General features: G+C 39.9%; 1 protein-coding gene across 2 annotated transcripts in view; it reads left to right on the top strand.

The window, feature by feature from the left end:
* The window catches only part of LOC126162736 (myotubularin-related protein 9), a 104946-nt gene that overhangs the window by 48354 nt on the left and 38585 nt on the right, over nucleotides 1-18007 (top strand). For both annotated transcript variants that reach the window (XM_049919401.1, XM_049919400.1), the window contains exons 6-7: nucleotides 2028-2177; nucleotides 8445-8556. In XM_049919401.1, the coding sequence (XP_049775358.1) occupies nucleotides 2028-2177; nucleotides 8445-8556 (262 nt within the window). The remainder of the gene's footprint in view (nucleotides 1-2027; nucleotides 2178-8444; nucleotides 8557-18007) is intronic.

The following is an 18007-nucleotide window of genomic DNA, read 5'->3' as shown; positions in this document are numbered from 1 at the left end:
TGATGTCCAGACCTACCTCAATACTTGGGGTGTTTGACTGTTTCCCTGGCCAGCTCATTTTCTAGATCTGTAATTCATCAAAAAAATTTGGTCATGGATTGCCAAGAGACTGGCAGCCATGACTTGGCAGCCACTACAATTGATTGACTCTGGTGTAGAGATGAAGCAGCATGGAATGGTGTACCTGTATCTCTCCCTGTCATCCAAGTTCAGTTTGATTAAATGCTCAGCTTGGTCAGAGTCAGTGTTGCGGGAGGTGGCATTTCTTTGTGCTATATTTAACACTGTGTATTCACATAACAAGTAAAATTTCATTATTTGCTGTCCTTGTTGCAATTTTAATGGTAAGAAGTGTATTTACAGTGTCTGATGATGGCTGTTCTCAGAAATGTGTTCGGTAGTTGGAATCAAATAAGTAAAAGATGCAATATAAATGGAAACCGGGATAAAGTGACGCACCTGTCTTGTATTTCATCAATTTTGAAGCAAAAAATCAACTGAACTGCATCAGCTCCAACAAAGAAAGTATGAGTGATCACAAAAGAACTCCACAGCAATTTTTATTTTTTTATTTTATGAATAAGAGAGTACAGATTATATTTTCATTTAATTTTTGTTATTACCAGTGGCCAAATTGGGCCATCTTCAGATTTAAAAATAAGGTACAGGTGGACTGTTGGTACCACCAGCATCAGCTGGTATGCATCATTGCAACTTATGCAACTTCATAAGTTGAAGAGACTGCTGTGTAAAAAGTTTTCATATGATTTTACTGTGTATTTTATATCTCAAATTTTAAGTTGCAATTGCAACTTGAAGTTGCACATGAGGTACATGACCATTATGGTTAATCCAATACACACACACTGCTGATTGGTTGCTAATAACAAATCTTGGGTGTTTCATAGCAAAATTGTACTATGCGTTTTGGGCGTGGCCCCTCATCAGACAATCCGTTAAAAAATATGTACAACATGAGCACAAAAATACTTCACAACCCACACAGTAAGGCAAAATAAGTGACAGACAAATTTTCAGAATGCAAACCAGTGTATATATTAAAGACAGTCGTATAAGCCCTGACATGTAGTTCACAATGTTTCACAGTGTAAACAGTCAAGTGCAATGGCTGAACATGAAAACTAAAGTGAACAAATCATGCTAACAAAAGCAAAGTAAACTAAAAGTGTGCCAGAAGGCGTGCCAAGCTTAGCACTCCAAATAATGTCAAATGCAATATAATTACAAAAAGGAACAAAAAGGCTATAGTTAGCCGTATGTGACAATGAATGTCATCAAAATGCACAATATTGATGAGAACAATCCATGTGTACAGTAAAATACATCAAAATATGTGTGTATTAAATGGCAGTAACAAATCAGAACAGTACCTACACGGAAAATTCTTCATTTGTGTGCCCATATTGTCCATAGTTGCTTTACAGTTCCTGAGGGTAATTTTGTTCTGTCATTGGAACTGCATTTCTTATATTTTTCACAGCACACTGTTACGCACACGATGTAAGTGAGAAATGAAGCTAAAAGCATCTGGTGAAAAAATCACTGACTTTCATAGTTGCAACATCAGAACAAAAATACCCTCAAGAATAGCTATACAGACTGTGTGATTCAAACTAGAGTCAGAGTTTGGATTCAATACAGCATTTCTATGGAACACCCAAGATCTATTATTAGCGACCAGTCAGCATTGTACATGTTTCTTGGACAAACTTTAAAGCTGATTCTTACCACTACAAAGGAGAGTGGAAAGAAAAGTACCCTCAAAAAGAAGTAGGAAAAATGCTTTCTTTTGTTGTTTCATTATATTATTCACCTTTATAACAGCCTTTCACTGCATCTGAATAATACTGGTCATTGTGATTTAACATTTTGTATTTGTGTTTCATGGCGTCAACATTTTTGGCACCTTCTATACTATGTTAACAGATTATTGGCAGTAACTTTTGTAACAATATTCAAATACACGATAACCCTCCAAGTGTGATAACTCTTGTATTCCATTTCAGAGTGTTCTCATGCGCAGTAGCCAACCAATGACGGGACCGAACTCAAAAAGATGCAAGGAAGATGAAAGACTGATCAATTCAGTGCTTGGACCAGGAAAACGAGGTTACATAATTGATACAAGGACACAAACATTGGCACAAACTGCAAAGGTAAGAATCTATTGAGCTTATTAGTATATTAAATTCTGTGGGTTTATTGCCTAACAGAACTGGATGTCCAAAGATGAAAGTAAATAATTTTTGGGTCTGGAGTTTACTATGGCTAGAAAGCGTAACAACATAATTCTGATCCATGTAAAAGAAATGTAACAGCCAATGGCATTTGTGTCCTTAAAGATAAGTCATGAATGAAGTAAGTACTTCAAGAATCTGGCAAGCAAAGTAAATGATTAATGGAAATGTGATGTTTCCACAAGTTTTAATCGGGATTGTTCACTAAAATTGACATCACAGTGTTCATTTATTCATTAACACGTTTTCTTTTGTATTTTGTGTCATGATGATTTGGTAGAATTCCACAAGTTTGAATATTACAATTGCAATCATCACCATTGAGCAGATGATTAGATTTGCGTATAGGTATCATTAGACAATAATTTTCCCACTTTGTTTTATGAGGCTTGTATCAGAATGACTAGTTGCACACACATGAAAAACATTGCTTTTAATGCATTTAATGGAATGCTAAGGTTCAGAAACCACAGTATGGCCACATTGCACTGTGAGATTTCTGCATATTCAGTTTCTGCTGAAACCTGTCACATTGCTTGGCACCTATGTCCCAAGCAGTGAAAGCACCATCAAGAGGCTGTTTTTAACAGCAGCAATCAAATGGTGCCAAGTCAGGGCTGCATGATACTTACTACAGAATCTCCTAGCCAAATTGTGCAATCTGAGCATAAACGAAATCTGAAAAATGGGGTTGTGTGTTGTCATGGAAATACCCTGTGCAAGCACTTATCAAAAAAGCAGGACACAGTTGGTTTGAAATGTATGTTTCAACGTTGATGGTTCCTCTGCTCAGATGAAGCTTGACTGCCATAAATTCATAAAAAAGGTTTTTGACTATTGTAGGTACAAACTGAAGGGGCAACTAGACTACAGTGAAAGAAGCAAACAGTTTTAGAAAACATAGATCTGGAAACAAATCGTTTCATCTGTATGAAGTATTATGACTGAGTTCATGAACATCTTGTAACAGACTCTTCAAGGGTCCAAACTGCTGATATGCACTTGTGGACAAACACATTACAACTAATATTCCACATGGCCACCATACATGAGAAGACAGGCTTCAGCACAGATCCTCATCAATGCTAATACATGTTACAAAATGCCGAGCATGTTCTGAATGCACTAACAGCCATCCACACTGCGTTTCTGCAGTTCATCTACAGTATCAACAGGACTGAAACGTACCAATGTTTGTAAATATCACCACACAAAAAAAAAGTGCCCAAGTTGGGAGGGGGGGGGGGGGGGAGGAGGATCTGGGAGGCCCTGCTGTTGGCAAGCCATGACCAATACACTTCCTGTCTTCATTCGTGCAGCATATTTCTGAACAGCCACATGAAAAAATACTGATGTATCATCATGCATATTTCACTGCAAGGTAGCCTTAAATGTAGTCTTAGACGTTAACAATTCTGTAACACTGGCATGACTGCACTTTTGCCTAAGTCATATCAGGAAAACCATTGGTTCTCAGCCATATGTTCATTGATTATTTGCTTGTTTCATTGTTCTCTACATGCCTCTTGTGTTTGTACCTAAAATAGCCAAATATCCTGTATATCTCGGAACATAAAGGAACTTGGCTTATGTGATAATGAATTCTGTAGTAGTGAAGAAAAGGGATAGTTTCACACTTTTTGGAGACCTGTTTGATTTGAATGGATTAAAACAATCTAGACCACAACCATATTTTATTAATGACATTAATAAATTATTATTTTGATCTAGACTGTTGTTTTAACCCAGCTGTAATACCAGATCGCTGTTACTTCTCTGGACCATGTTGTCCAAATTTATGTTTAATTTGGGACTGTACTGATACATCCATTATTTGTCACCAATCATTATTCTTTCCAGAAAGTTATAGCCAGCTTTATGTAATGATGTGATTGTTTGTCACGATACTTGCCTGTGCGCACTGTTCACTGTACCATACCAAATATGGAAATACTCTGTCAAGGTTCTCAGATAAATCCTGTGCTTATTTATAATCACCCACTGAATACCTTGGATATTGGGTGATGATGTCTCACTTACCAGTTACAAAGAATACCTCATAACCAAAGCAGTGAAGAATGTGGAGCACCACGAGTTGATGTTGCAGCATAAACATTTTTTAGTGTGAATTTCGCTAGAGCTGACTTATTGTGCCCACAGTAAAATGAAGTACAATTCATGCTCCTCATCAATAGACAGCTGTATTAAGGCATTACCTCATGCTCAGCAACACGTCCGTCAAGGGCTGTTTTATCTCAAATAATCTAACATTACTGTGGGACAATTTGTTTATCAGCTTCTGGTTACCTGACCATAATAATGTGGTGACAGAAAAAGGTGGTACATTGTGTTTTGATCTGCCCATGTAATTTTTGTAACCATTAAAAAATATACTACAGTGCTGTTAACACTGTTCATTTTTCTATCACCACCTTCCTCTCTCATTGACAGTGTGTGCTTATACAAGGCAGTGTGGGAATGAGATTGTTGTGACATGCAACACAAATAAAGGTACAACACTACACTACACAGGTATAGTTCACAGCACAAGTGAGGTACAAACTTCCACAGGTATAAAGAACAGTTCCAAAGAGCACAACAGAGTAATACAGAATAACAGCTCAAGTAGCTTCATATGTAGGACAGTAAATAGATGTCACACTGCAAGCAAAGAAGAGCTTGATCAGCTCACAATAGCAGTACAAATAGATGACCATAGTTTGACCTCGTGACACTGGCGATATGTGGGCACTGGTGTGTTCATCATGCATGGTGACAGATTCATGCCAAGTGCAGTTATGCCACTGTCTGGCATCTTGAGCCCTGCAGTGAGCATCCCAGCTGGATCAGTGATCCTCTGTGACCTGCCGTGCCATTGCTCCAGATCTCCAGATGCGCCAAAGAGGGGGTGGGATCAATAGTTTGCTATGCCTGCTGAAACGCGTAGTAGCACAGCGGATTACCAAAGAGATGAAGACCTCAAATGAATGTTATAAGCATCATGCCAAATGTTGCAATAAAATAAATAAATGTCTGTTTTTAAACAGAATATAGTATTCTTTTAATTTGTCTTCTTTTTATTCAACCAATTATTCATCTCTACAATCCAGTGATGAACTTTTCTTTAATTCTGCTATTTTTATATTACCGACAGTTCCTTTTAAGTTATAAAGATGTATTCTAGGGTATCAGAAATCCAATTGTAATGATCTACATCTTTTAGTAGATAATTATTAAAACGTGAGATGAATGAAACCCAAATTCAGTCTTCCTGCAAAAACTATTTCTTACTGCTTTGACATAGCAAAGTGAAGTAGTGAGGTCTCACTGTTCATCAGACAATATGCATTATAAACGCATAAAAAAAAAAGGTTTTGCATCACCTCGGTTCCGAGAGGTCAGGGACCTGTACAGAAAATTGGAATAGAAATCAACATAATCATCATTTCCACCCTTTTTATTTCTCATGAAAATGACATATTGCATGTTGTACCACCATACAGCAAGACCTTCAGAGGTGGTGGTCCAGATTGCTGTAGACACTAGTGCCTCTAATACCCAGCAGCACGTCCTCTTGCATTGATGCATGCCTGTATTTATCGTGGCATACTATCCGCAAGTTCATCAACGCACTGGTGGTCCAGATTGTCCCACTCCTCAATGGCGATTCGGCTTAGATCCCTCAGAGTGGTTCATGGGTCATGTCATCCTTAAACAGCCCTTTTCAATCTATGCCGGGCATGTTCAACAGGGTTCATGTCTGGAGAATATGCTGGCCACTCAAGTCGAACGATATTATCCTGAAGGAAGTCATTCACAAGATGTGCATGATGGGGGCACAAATTGTCATTCATGAAGACGAATGCCTCACCAGTATCAGTCGGAGGATGGCATTCACGTATCATACAGCCATTACAGTGCCTTCCATGACCACCAGCGGCATAGTCGACCCTGCATGATGCCACCCGAAAAGAGCAGGGAACCTCCACCTTGTTGCACTTGCTGGACAGTGTGTCTGAGGCGTTCAGGCAGACCGGGTTGCCTCCAAACACATCTACGACGATTGTCTGGTTGAAAGCATATGCAACACTCATTGGTGAAGAGAACATGATGCTAATCCTGAGCAGTCCATTCAGCATGTTGTTGGGCCCATCTGTACCGCGCTGCATGGTGTCGTGGTTGCAAAGATGGACCTCGCCATGGACGTCGGGAGCGAAGTTGCGCATCATGCAGCCTATTGCACACAGTTTGAGTCATAACACGACGTCCTTTGGCTGCACGAAAAGCATTATTCAACAAGGTGGCATTGCTGTCAGCAGGGTTCCTCTAAGCCATAATCCGTAGGTAGCAGCCATCCACTGCAGTAGTAGCCCTTGGGCACCTGAGCGAGGCATGTCATCGACAGTTCCTGTCTCTCTGTATCTCCTTCTCTTGTTGAGAGCCCTTCCTGGCACAAAGTAACAATGCAGATGTGATCATACAGTGGTATTGACCATCTAGACGTGGTTGAACTACAGACAATATGAACCGTGTACCTCCTTCCTGGTGGAATGACTGGAACTGATCAGCAGTTGGACCCCATCTGTCTAATAGGTGCTGCTCGTTCATGGTTGTTTGCATCTTTGGGCAGGTTTAGTGAAATCTCTGAACAGTCAAAGGGGCTGTGTCTGTGATACTATATCCACAGTCAACGTCTATCTTCAGGAGTTGTGGAAACCAGGGTCATGCAAAACTCTTTTTGATGTGTGTACCATTCTGCTCTTGCAGTTCTTTGTTGTTCAAATATATATACAGTAAACATAAGTTTCTTTCTCATTATAAACAAAATGTGTCTCAAAATAAGTCATTTATGTGTCCAGTTGATAGAGGGGTCCCAACTCATTGTAGTGCATATTTTGTTTAATATATATGAAACGGGCAGGAAAACATGAAGAATACTGAGTATTCCAGCAGTAACTGAGTAGTGTTGTTGTATGGCAGTAAAAAATCCATGTATTAAATGGGCATGTGAAATTTCAGTTTCAAAAATATTTTATCTGTAATGGGAAACAAAGCAATTCTTTCTATTGAAACTAAATGTTGTATGATACACATGATGAACAGTACTTGTTTGGACTGACTCCATCTACACATTACAAAATCAGAACAGCAAATATCTGCAGAAACACAAGAGAAAAAGCACCTGAGAACTGTTAAGACAGTCACTCAGTATATTGTCTATATATCTGAAAATCAAAGGAATCCAAGAGTAGAACAACATAATGCACACTACCTTATGAACATCAAGACTCCATCACTTCATTTCACTATCACAAATTATCAGAATTCAAAAATGAGAACGAATTTTTACAGGATAAGTGATTGTTGGTTTCTCTCATCCTACATATTGTGGGAATTGGTCTACTTAAAAATGTGGCTCATTCTCAAATATGTAGGGAAGCTGTGGGAAAACCTACGCCTCAAAATCAATGAAGAAGTGTTCTTGTTTCCAAAGTAGTGAATTGTAGTTTCTATGAGAAGTACTGAATTGTATCTACTAAATCTTGTCAACACACACACACACACACACACACACACACACACACACACACACACACACACACACACACAAGTATAATGTTTGTAAGCTGGCACATTATTTCCTGTTAAATGTAGCTGTTACAATTTCTTTGACTTTTAAAATAAAAAACCACTATTCTGTTAGTGGCGAACACATTACTTTGTGACCATTAAATCAATAACTGTAAAGATGAAAAACTGACAGTTTGAATCTATTAAAACTACAGTTACAGATGCCTTAAAACTGGTAATAAGTATTTAATTCAAGACATATAACTGTATATAATTTCTTGACCCATTTAACACTATACAGCAATAATCATAGGTAAATGAACCACTGATTTCTGTATCAAAACTGTGTGTACCACATTCTTGTACCAGAATGCTTGTCATAAAGTCTCAAGGATATGTGACTCACCTTCTTTCCAAGTATGTTTTTCAAAATTCTACTTACACAAAATAATAATAGTTTTCATAGAGAAGTATCTTTTGAATTTACCTGATTGTATTTAAATTACTGTGTTAAATATATCTGGTAATTTATTTCAGTTTTGAAAATAGAAATTAAAAAAAGAGTTGTATGTCTTACATGCAAAATATAGTAATGCTAATAATTTTTGTTCACAGTCTCGAGGTGGAGGATTCGAGGTTGAAATATACTACCCGCAATGGCGTAGAGTTAATAAACCAATTGATCGACACCATGTTCTTCTTGATAGTCTTACAAAACTTGTTGAAGGTATTAATTTTTTATGCCATAGAATTTTCGGTGTAACTTAAAAACTGCATTTCTTTCACCACAGTGATCAAAAGGAAAGATGCGTGAAAAACTGAAGCTGGAAAAAGAGCGCTTCATGGCTTTGGAATCAAAAGCATGTTAGTCAAACTGCATGCAAAACATTTGCAAGATTTTTATTTATTTATTTATTTTTATTTTATTTTATTTTTTTTTTAATCCAGCATGGAACTCTAGTACTGGAATGGATGTAGAAATTTTGTGAGCTGCAGATGTGTATATGCTTAATTAATATAATTTGGATGTATTTGTCTATCCCTTTTCTGCGTAGGAAATGATTTTGAGGGTGTGACTACTAGAACTTTTCATTTTAAAAAAATGGAAATGAGTGTACCACATTCTGGGTCGGGAGTCCCCCATTCCGGGAAGTTCGGTCGCCGAGGGCAAGAACTTATTGCATTCGACGCCACATTGGGTGACTTGTGCTTCGGAGATGGGGATGAACTGATGATGATTACAACAGAACACCCAGTCCTCGAACAGAGAAAATCTTCTGCCTCAGCCGGGAATCGAACCTGGGCTCGTTGGCGTGGCATTCCGCCACACTGACCACTCAGCTAACAGGGGTGGACTTTTCAGTAAAAATTATGCTTTTAACTTCTTAAGTAAAACTACTGAATTTAACTACCATTCATTTTGCATCCGTTAATGTTTGCATCAAACCAGTCTCAGGACTGAAGACAACAACAACAACATCAAATGTTTCCAAGCACATCTTTGAAGTGTGAATAATTAATAAGTGTTACGACACCTATTGACTGATATGTAACCAACATGCATATCATTGTCAACCACTATTGCATTATACTACCTGTCTGTCACTAACATATTGTTTTTACTTCCTGATACACTATCTAGACTGAGAATATTGAGACATTTTCCATTGTTTCAGTTTTACTTTGTTTTTTTGTCTCCAGTGTTTTAATTCCTCCTGATGTCCCATTCATTAGTAATTAGTTCAGAAGAAAGAAAACTGTTTATAATTAATAACATAATGAAGTTAAAAGTAAGCATGTTTTCTAGATGTACATCAATAAAAATATGAGCATATTCCAATATAATATGTGAAATGTTCCACATCCACAGATAGTCAAGGAGCTTACCAAAGCAAATCAAGGCACGTATGTCATCCATGCACTCAAGGAGTTGTAACAGATTCCTAGATTTCAGACAATGGAAAATCCAGGATGGAATGTAACAATATTGTGAAGAGGAAAGTTGCTACTCATCATATAGCAGAGATGCTGAGTCACAGATAGGCACAACAAAAAGACAGTCACAAAGTAGATTTCGGCCACTACAGCCTTCATCAAAATTAGACGACAAATGCACACACACACACACACACACAAGCAAACGCAAGAGAGAGAGAGGGAGAGAGAGAGTGAGAGAGAGAGAGAGAGAGAGAGAGTGTGTGTGTGTGTGTGTGTGTGTGTGTGTGTGTGTGTGTGGAAGATTCCTAGATTTGTCACTTAAATTTGGTTCTAGATAATTTTGAAATGGATTTTCATGGAATAGTTTGTATCTGTCTTCAAGCAGGTACCAGTTCATTCCTTTCAGCAACTTCATGTCACTCTCTCATACGTCAAACGAAACTATGACCATTCATAATGCTCTTCTTTGTACCCATTCAACATCCACCATCAGTCTTATTCGGTACTAGATACACACACTTGAGCAATATTCTAGGATGGGTCACACGAGTGATTTATAAGCAATCTCCTTAGTAGAATGCCCATGTCCGTACAAAGTGTTACACCCAGGTATTTGTATGTGTGGACCAATCTGTTTCGTGAAATGCTCCATTTTCACTTATGTACATTTAAAGCAAGTTGCCATTCTTTGCACCATTTTGAAATCTTATCAAGATCTGATTGAATATATATGCAGCTTCTTACAGACAGCATTTCATTATACACTGAAGCACCAAAGAAACTGGTATAGGCATTCGTATTCAAATAGAGAGAGATGTAAACAGGGAGAATAAGCGTTGCCATCGGCAACGCTTATATAAGACAACAAGTGTTTGGCACATTTGTTAGATCAGTTACTGCTGCTACTGTAGCAGGTTATCAAGACTGAAATGAGTTTGAACATGGTGTTATAGTCGGCACAAGAGCAATGGGACACAGCATCACCGAGGTAGTGATGAAGTGGGCATTTTCCTGAACAAACATTTCATGAGTGTACTGTGAATATCAGGAATCCGGTAAAATATCAAATCTCCGACATCGCTGCAGCCGGAAAAAGATCGTGCAAGAAACGGACCAACAATGACAAGAGAAACATTCAACATGACGGAAGTGCAACCTTTCCGCAAATTGCTGCAGATGTCAGTGCTGAGCCATCAACAACTATTAGCCTGCAAACCATTCAATGAAACATCATCAATATGGGCTTTTGGAGCCAAACCCCACTCATTTACCCTTGATGACTGCAAGACACAAAGCTTTACACCTTGTTTGGGCCCATCAACACCAACATTGGACTGTTGATGACTGGAAACCTGTCGCCTGGTCTGATGAGTTTTGTTTCAAATTGTATTAAGCAGATGCACGTGTATGGGTATGGAAACAACCTCATGAATCCATGGACCTTGCATGTCAGCAGGGGACTGTTCAAGCTGGTGGAGGCTCTGTAATGGTGTGGGGCATGTGCAGTTGGAGTGGTATGGGACCCTGGATACATATAGATACGACTCTGACAGATGACACGTACATAAGTGTCCTGTCTGATCACCTGCATCAATTTGTGTCCATTGTGCATTCTGATGGACTTGGGCAATTGCAGCAGGGCAATGGAAGGGGATGCAGGAGTGTTGGGAAGTGTGGCTGACAGCTGGGAGAGAGAGACAGCAGGTAGGAATGTGGCACTGTTGAGCTCCTTCTGGCTCTGGGCATAGAGTGATGTGGTGTGCAGGAGTAGTGGGTTAGGAAAAGAGGGTGTGTGTACAGGATGAGTGAAGTTAGGGGCATTTGTAGGGTGGGTGGGGGAAGAGGCCAGGAGGCTGTCTTGCAGGGACAGCTGCCATCTACATAATGGGTTGTGCAGAAGGGTCCAGTTGACATGGGTTGTGAAGCAACCATTGAAATCGATGCTCAGCTCTGCTCTTAGCCACAGTTAGGTGGTGGCCATTCATTTGGGTGGACCCCTAGGTGGTGGTCCTGTCCACATAAAATGCTGTGCAGAGAGTACAGCGAAGCTGGTGTATAACACAACTGTCTTCACGGGTAGCCCTGCGTCTGATGGGATGGGATAAGGCTGCTACAGGAACGGAGGAAGATGTACTGGGTGGATGTGTCAGACAGGCATTGCACTTGGATGTTCCACAAGGGTATCTGCATACACAGTCTGCAAGTCTTATGGCAGAGGGAACCATGTTTCACTACTAACCATATCCTTTCCTATTCCACTCTCAAAGAGAGAGAGTGAAAAACTGTTGATTACGTTAGGCCTGGCAAAGCATGGCTTGCATTCATTCCCTGCCAGCAAGTGCCTCCCCCTCCATCTCGACATCTGCAGTGCTTATAATCAGTTGCATGTCAATCTGTATTGATACGTGATTGTGTGCTGTGTTCATCCCTGATTATAATCATTTCATAGTCACTGACCATGATGATTCCTAATGGAATCCAGCCTGATGAAAATCCTACCTGCAGTGCTGTTACAGCTATGCCACAACCTATTGTTCACTTGTTTGTCTACAGTACCCGAAGATTTATTCATTTTAATTCCGTTGCTCAGAACAACAGGTTTCAATATTTGTAATGCTATTAAAAAGTGTGTTGATAAAATTAGTTTTCAAGAATACTCTGCGGTTTGGACCAATAGTGCACAAGTTGTAACTGAATTAGCATTTTTAACAAATTTTACAAATCAATTAAATAAATAATATTGAAATAATTTGTGTACTACAGTTTTACCCAACAGACTAAATAATTAATAAGTCTCATTCTCAAAAAAGGTAATGGAAGTACTTAATTTTGAAACGTTAATCAACACTACCAGTGAACTGTAAAATTTCACTTTTCACTGAGCTAACAAAATTTGTTTACTATCTGGTTCCTACATAAAATTAAAGTTTGAGGATTTTTCATTTAAGTTACATTCAGTTACTTTAATGAATAGAGCAAGACCCTAGTACTGGTAGTCATTAATTGGGATAATTATTAACACTGAAAAAATTTGAAGTTAACACAATATCTCAATATCTATAATGTCCAGTTGCTGATTCTAATACATTGATTTCTAGATTTGTGAAATGGCACAGTCTTAGTTTGAAGTGAAGTTGCTGTAGGTGTGGTATGATGATTTGATGACAGTAGTTGTAGACAGCAGGCCCTTTCTTCCATTTATGAGCAGGATTAAAGACATCTGACTACACAGTACTCTTCTTCTATTAATACTTTTGAAACTCTCTGCAAATAACTGCTGTATTCTTCTCAATGCCTTGCATAACATTTTACCACCATGAAGTTCCCATACTGAGTTGCACACACACTTTTGCAATTAATCATGCCTGGTGCCTCTCACTGTCAACTTGCAATGCCTCGTGTGTGTGCTTTCATGTATCAATGATATTAGTACCATGCTGAGATTGCCTTTGGTTAGAGATTGTTGTGCCAACAGCCTTGCTGCATTGGTAACACCAGCTCCTGTCAGATCACTGAAGTTGAGTGCTGGCAGTCTGGGCTAGCACATGGATGGGTGACCATCCTGTCTGTTGAGCGTTGTTGGCAAGTGGGGCGCACTCAGCCCTTGTGAGGTAAACTGAGAAGCTACTTGATTTAGAAGTAGCAGCTCCGGTCTCGTAAACTGACAAAACAGCCGGGAGAGCAGTGTGCTGACTACATGCCCCTCCATATCCACATCCACTGATGGCTGTGGGCCGAGGATGACATGGCGGCTGATCGGTATCATTGGGCCTTCATGGCCTGTTTCCATGGAGTTTAGTGTAGTATTTTTATCTAGAGATTGTTGTTATACACTGCAAAAATCCTGACTATGCCAGTGTGTTTACTACATTTCTTTACAGTGTTGTTTTTAAATGATTGATAATAAATTTGCATTACAGTATTCCATGTAATTAGAACTGACAGAAAAAGAACAGAATATATACATTTGTAATCTGAAATTACTCCCCAAATTTGAAAATAAAAAATGTAAAAAATATAAAGTACTGTGTTGTAGTGTTACAGTGTGTTGACTGAACTGCCAGTAACAAATCCAGCAGCATGTCTCTGAATTTCTTTAACATTTTCCTTTAATCCGACCTGGTGGGAACACCAAGCACTTCAGCACAAACATTTAGAGCAAACAGCCATTCGTCACACCAGATAGAAATTCTAAGTCATCTTGTATCCTTCTACACTCACTCAAAGATGATATTTTTCCACACACTACAGTGTCATCAGGACTTGCAGATTGCTGCTCACCTTATCCTTCAGATCACTTATGGATATGGAAAATAAGAACGGTCCTACCACACTTCCCTGAGGCACTTCTGACAATACCATGTTGAGGACAATGTACTGGATTCTATCACTTACGAAGTCCCATGTGGAATGGGTTGTAACAGGTGTGGCATAAGGATGGACTAGTATATTGTGTAGATTGGTTGGGCAGCAGAATGCCACTTTAGCAGATTTTTTGAGTAGGATGCTACTCAGTTCCGGGTGAAGGAGATGGTTCAATTATTCTAGTCCAGGATGCTATCGGATGATGAGGCGGTCGGGTTCCCGGGTTCGATTCTCGGCGGGGTCAGGGATTTTCTCTGCCTCGTGATGACTGGGTGTTGTGTGCTGTCCTTAGGTTAGTTAGGTTTAAGTAGTTCTAAGTTCTAGGGGACTGATGACCGAAGATGTTAAGTCCCATAGTGCTCAGAGCCATTTTTTTTTATGAGGCAGTTACTAATGACTTTTTGGTGTGTAAGGGATGGAAAATATCAAAGTTTAGGCATTGTTGATAGTGGGCTTCATATGTACAGGTGTCGGGTTGAAGCCATCAGAAAAGTAGAGATCAATATCTAGAAAGGTGATAAGCTGTGCTGAGGTAGACCAGGTGAAGTGGATAGGAGGGAATGTGTTGAGAATGTGAAGGAATGTGTATAGACTGTCTTGGCTTTGGGTTCAGATTATGAAGATATCATCAATGAACATGAACCAGACAAGGAGTTTGAGATTTTGGATGGCTAGGAAGGTTTTCTCAGAGGAGGCTGCCCTTGAGCATATTATAGATTTCTTTGAATATCTCCCCCTCAGAGGCGAAGTATGTAGTTAGTTAGGTGTATAAGGAATAAGATAGTGCTTTGGACTCGGAAGGACACTGGGAGAGGTAGTATTCGAGTGCGGCAAGGCCATGGGCACAGGAGATGTTGGTGTATAGAGAGATGGTGCCAACAGTGACAGCCAAGATTCTTCCTGTCCCAGTCTTCCCCTCTTCTATCTGCCCTTCCCAATACACTGTTCCACATCATTGTGGGCTGCGCACAAATCTTCATGCCTGTGGCCAGAAGGAACTCAAAGGGCCATATTCGTATCCCATGCACTTATCTCTCACTTCCAGCTTTCAGCCACTGTTCCTGAATACTCCTGCACCTCCGTCCCCCCCCCCCCCCCCCCCCCCACACACACACACACACATAACCCAGTACAAACTCTCACCCCAGTGTAATGTAGTCAGTCATGACAATGATAGCTTGTGTGTGTGTGTGTGTGTGTGTGTGTGTGTGTGTGTGTGTGTGTGTGTGTGTGTGTGTGTGTGTGTGTGTAAATTATTTCCCATTACAAATTTTGTAGACTGTAACAGAACAGTATTGAGTCCCCGCCAACTTTTCAGTCAAACAATACAATACTTAAATGGCAACTGAAGCATCCTCTGTCACATGTCTTATTTTACTATAGGTTCTGTTTTACTCCAGAGTCTGTTGTGGAACATAAATGATCTAAGGAATAATTGAATAGTAGTTTAGATGCTGAGTTGTCAACAGGCACATAAAAATTAAAGAGAACTTTGCTCTAGCTTTTGGATGAAACCTTCCTTAGAACTGTCGAGTGTCCGTGCACATGCGCACACTGTAGTTCTGAAGAAGTATTCGTCCAAAAGCTTGCGAAGTTGTCCTCCATAGACAAGAGCTACCGAGATGACTCTCGGAGCACTAGTTGACTCAGCAACTTCTGGTTCTGTAATGTTGAGTGCTACTTATCACCAGCTAAAGAAGATTTGTGTTCTGTGTTATGAATGCAGTTGTGCTGAAGGTCTCCGCCAATGGGAAACGGGTACAGCCGACAGGAACATGTATTGCAACAATAACTATCACTGACAGAACACAGACCTTTGCATTTGTTATTTTAACAGAGTGTAGTCACAATGTTATTCTCATCTGGAACTTCTTGCAGGCATCAAAAGCACTTAGACTGTGGAAGATCAGGGGTTCGGATTGAAGAAGCTATTCTAACAAGCACACATTACAACGACAGCTCTGGGCAGCTGTTTGCTGTTAAAGACATTGTTATCTCACCATCGTCAAGAAGAAGAGTGCCAGTCATCAACTGAGCATAAGCATTGTAAGTGGTCAAGAAGATTTTTGGATCACTAATTTTCACCAGCCAAAATTCATCTCTAATGGTATGTGCATAGGCACAGCCAAACCAGTCCAAGACTGGCAGATTAGTGTCATCAACAAAGAATCATTTTTTACTGCCAATACAGACAGTGCACTGAAGGAAGCTACTACCAAACTCCTGGCTTGACCGAGGGACAATGTCGGCGAGTGGTAGCCATTCTGCATCTGTTTTCAGATGCTTACGGCTGTGAAGTGGAGAAAAGACCGACCAGTCAGCCCACGGTAATACGTTACATCAATGCTGGGGATCATCTGTCAGTTAGCAAGCACTCATTAAGTGTGCCGCCCCAGCTGAATGACAGGTAATCCAGAGGAAGTGTAGAAGATGCTGGAAGATGATGATATTGAACTTTCAGAGTCCTTGGTCCTCTCCTGTGGTCTTTGTGAAGGACGAGGATGGTACACGACATTTCTGTGCCAACTACCAGCAACTCAAGAAAATCACAATGAAAGATATCTATATATTGCTGTACATTGATGACACCCTGGACTGGGAGCAAAGTATTTCTCAACTATGAAGATGAAGACAGGCTATTGGCAAGTAGAGGTTGGCCAGGCTGATTGGGAAAAGACTGCCTTCATAACTCCTGATAGCATCTACAAATTCAATCTTATGCCTTTTCTAGTTCATTTCTGTTACTGTATTATTCTTAGCTGCTTTACTATTATTGAGGGTATTGTAGTTCCACCTTTGCAACTACACACAAAATGCATTTTCTTGTATTTGCAAAGATGGAATTAAAACACCCTCAGTAATTATGATGATGGGACTATGCAATGCTCCAGCCACCTTTGAATGTATGATGGACAGTCTGCTTTGGCACCTTAAATGGACAATGTGTCTGTGCTATCTGAATGACAAAGTGCCTCTGCATCATCCAAGAAATAAAAATCATGGGGCATGAATGAAGACAGAGTCCATCCCGATCCAGAGAAAATAAGCAGGTACAGTTTCTCTGACTTTTTAGCATATTTGGGATGTGAGAAGTTTTCTTGGAATATGCTCATGCTATTAGTGATTCGTAAAGGACTTCTGTAGCGAGGAACATCTCTTGCAAGAATTACATCAGAGTGATGCCAAATTTTCCTGTAATGAGTCTCAAGAAACATCTTTCCATGTCCTTCGCTAACATCATCTCCAGTTACAGCATTTTATGACGAGAATGCCAAGACAGAACTTCACACCAACACTAGCAGTTTTGGGATGGGGCAGTTCTAGTACAAATTCAGGAATGTGCTGTGTAGGTGATAGCTTATGATTCTAGAGTGTTCTCCAAGTCAGAGAACACATGCTGTACAACCAAGAAAGAGTGCCCTGCAGGTGTTTGGTTCCTCAGCAAGTTCCAGCTTTATTTATTTAGGAAACAATTCACTGTTGTAATGGATCACCATGCTCTATGCTGGGTGACTAGCCTGCTGATGAGCCTGAAGGATCCATCAGGTCAACTGGCACGATGGGCAGTGAGATTTCAGGAGTACAACATCACAAAGGTACACAAAAATAGACACAAAGTCAAGGAGGAATCCTCTAGCAGAACGCAGCAGTTTGGATGAAATCTCTGTAATCAGAAATTGCTGCTGAAAAGAGAGCAAATCCAGCACTGCTGAAAACCATAGCAGCTTTGAGGAGGAGGAATGGACCAAAGGAGATTTCCAATTAAGGACTGAAATGTTGTATAAGAGGAGCTGTGATCTGATGGAGCAGAGATGATTGCTTGCCGTGCCACCTCACCAGCAGCCAGAAATTCTGACATATTTCCATGGTGCTCC

Source organism: Schistocerca cancellata, chromosome 2, assembly GCF_023864275.1.
Source record: "Schistocerca cancellata isolate TAMUIC-IGC-003103 chromosome 2, iqSchCanc2.1, whole genome shotgun sequence".
Taxonomy (NCBI): domain Eukaryota; kingdom Metazoa; phylum Arthropoda; class Insecta; order Orthoptera; family Acrididae; genus Schistocerca; species Schistocerca cancellata.
Note: the sequence above shows the minus strand (reverse complement) of the source record. Positions and strands in the feature narration are given on the sequence as shown.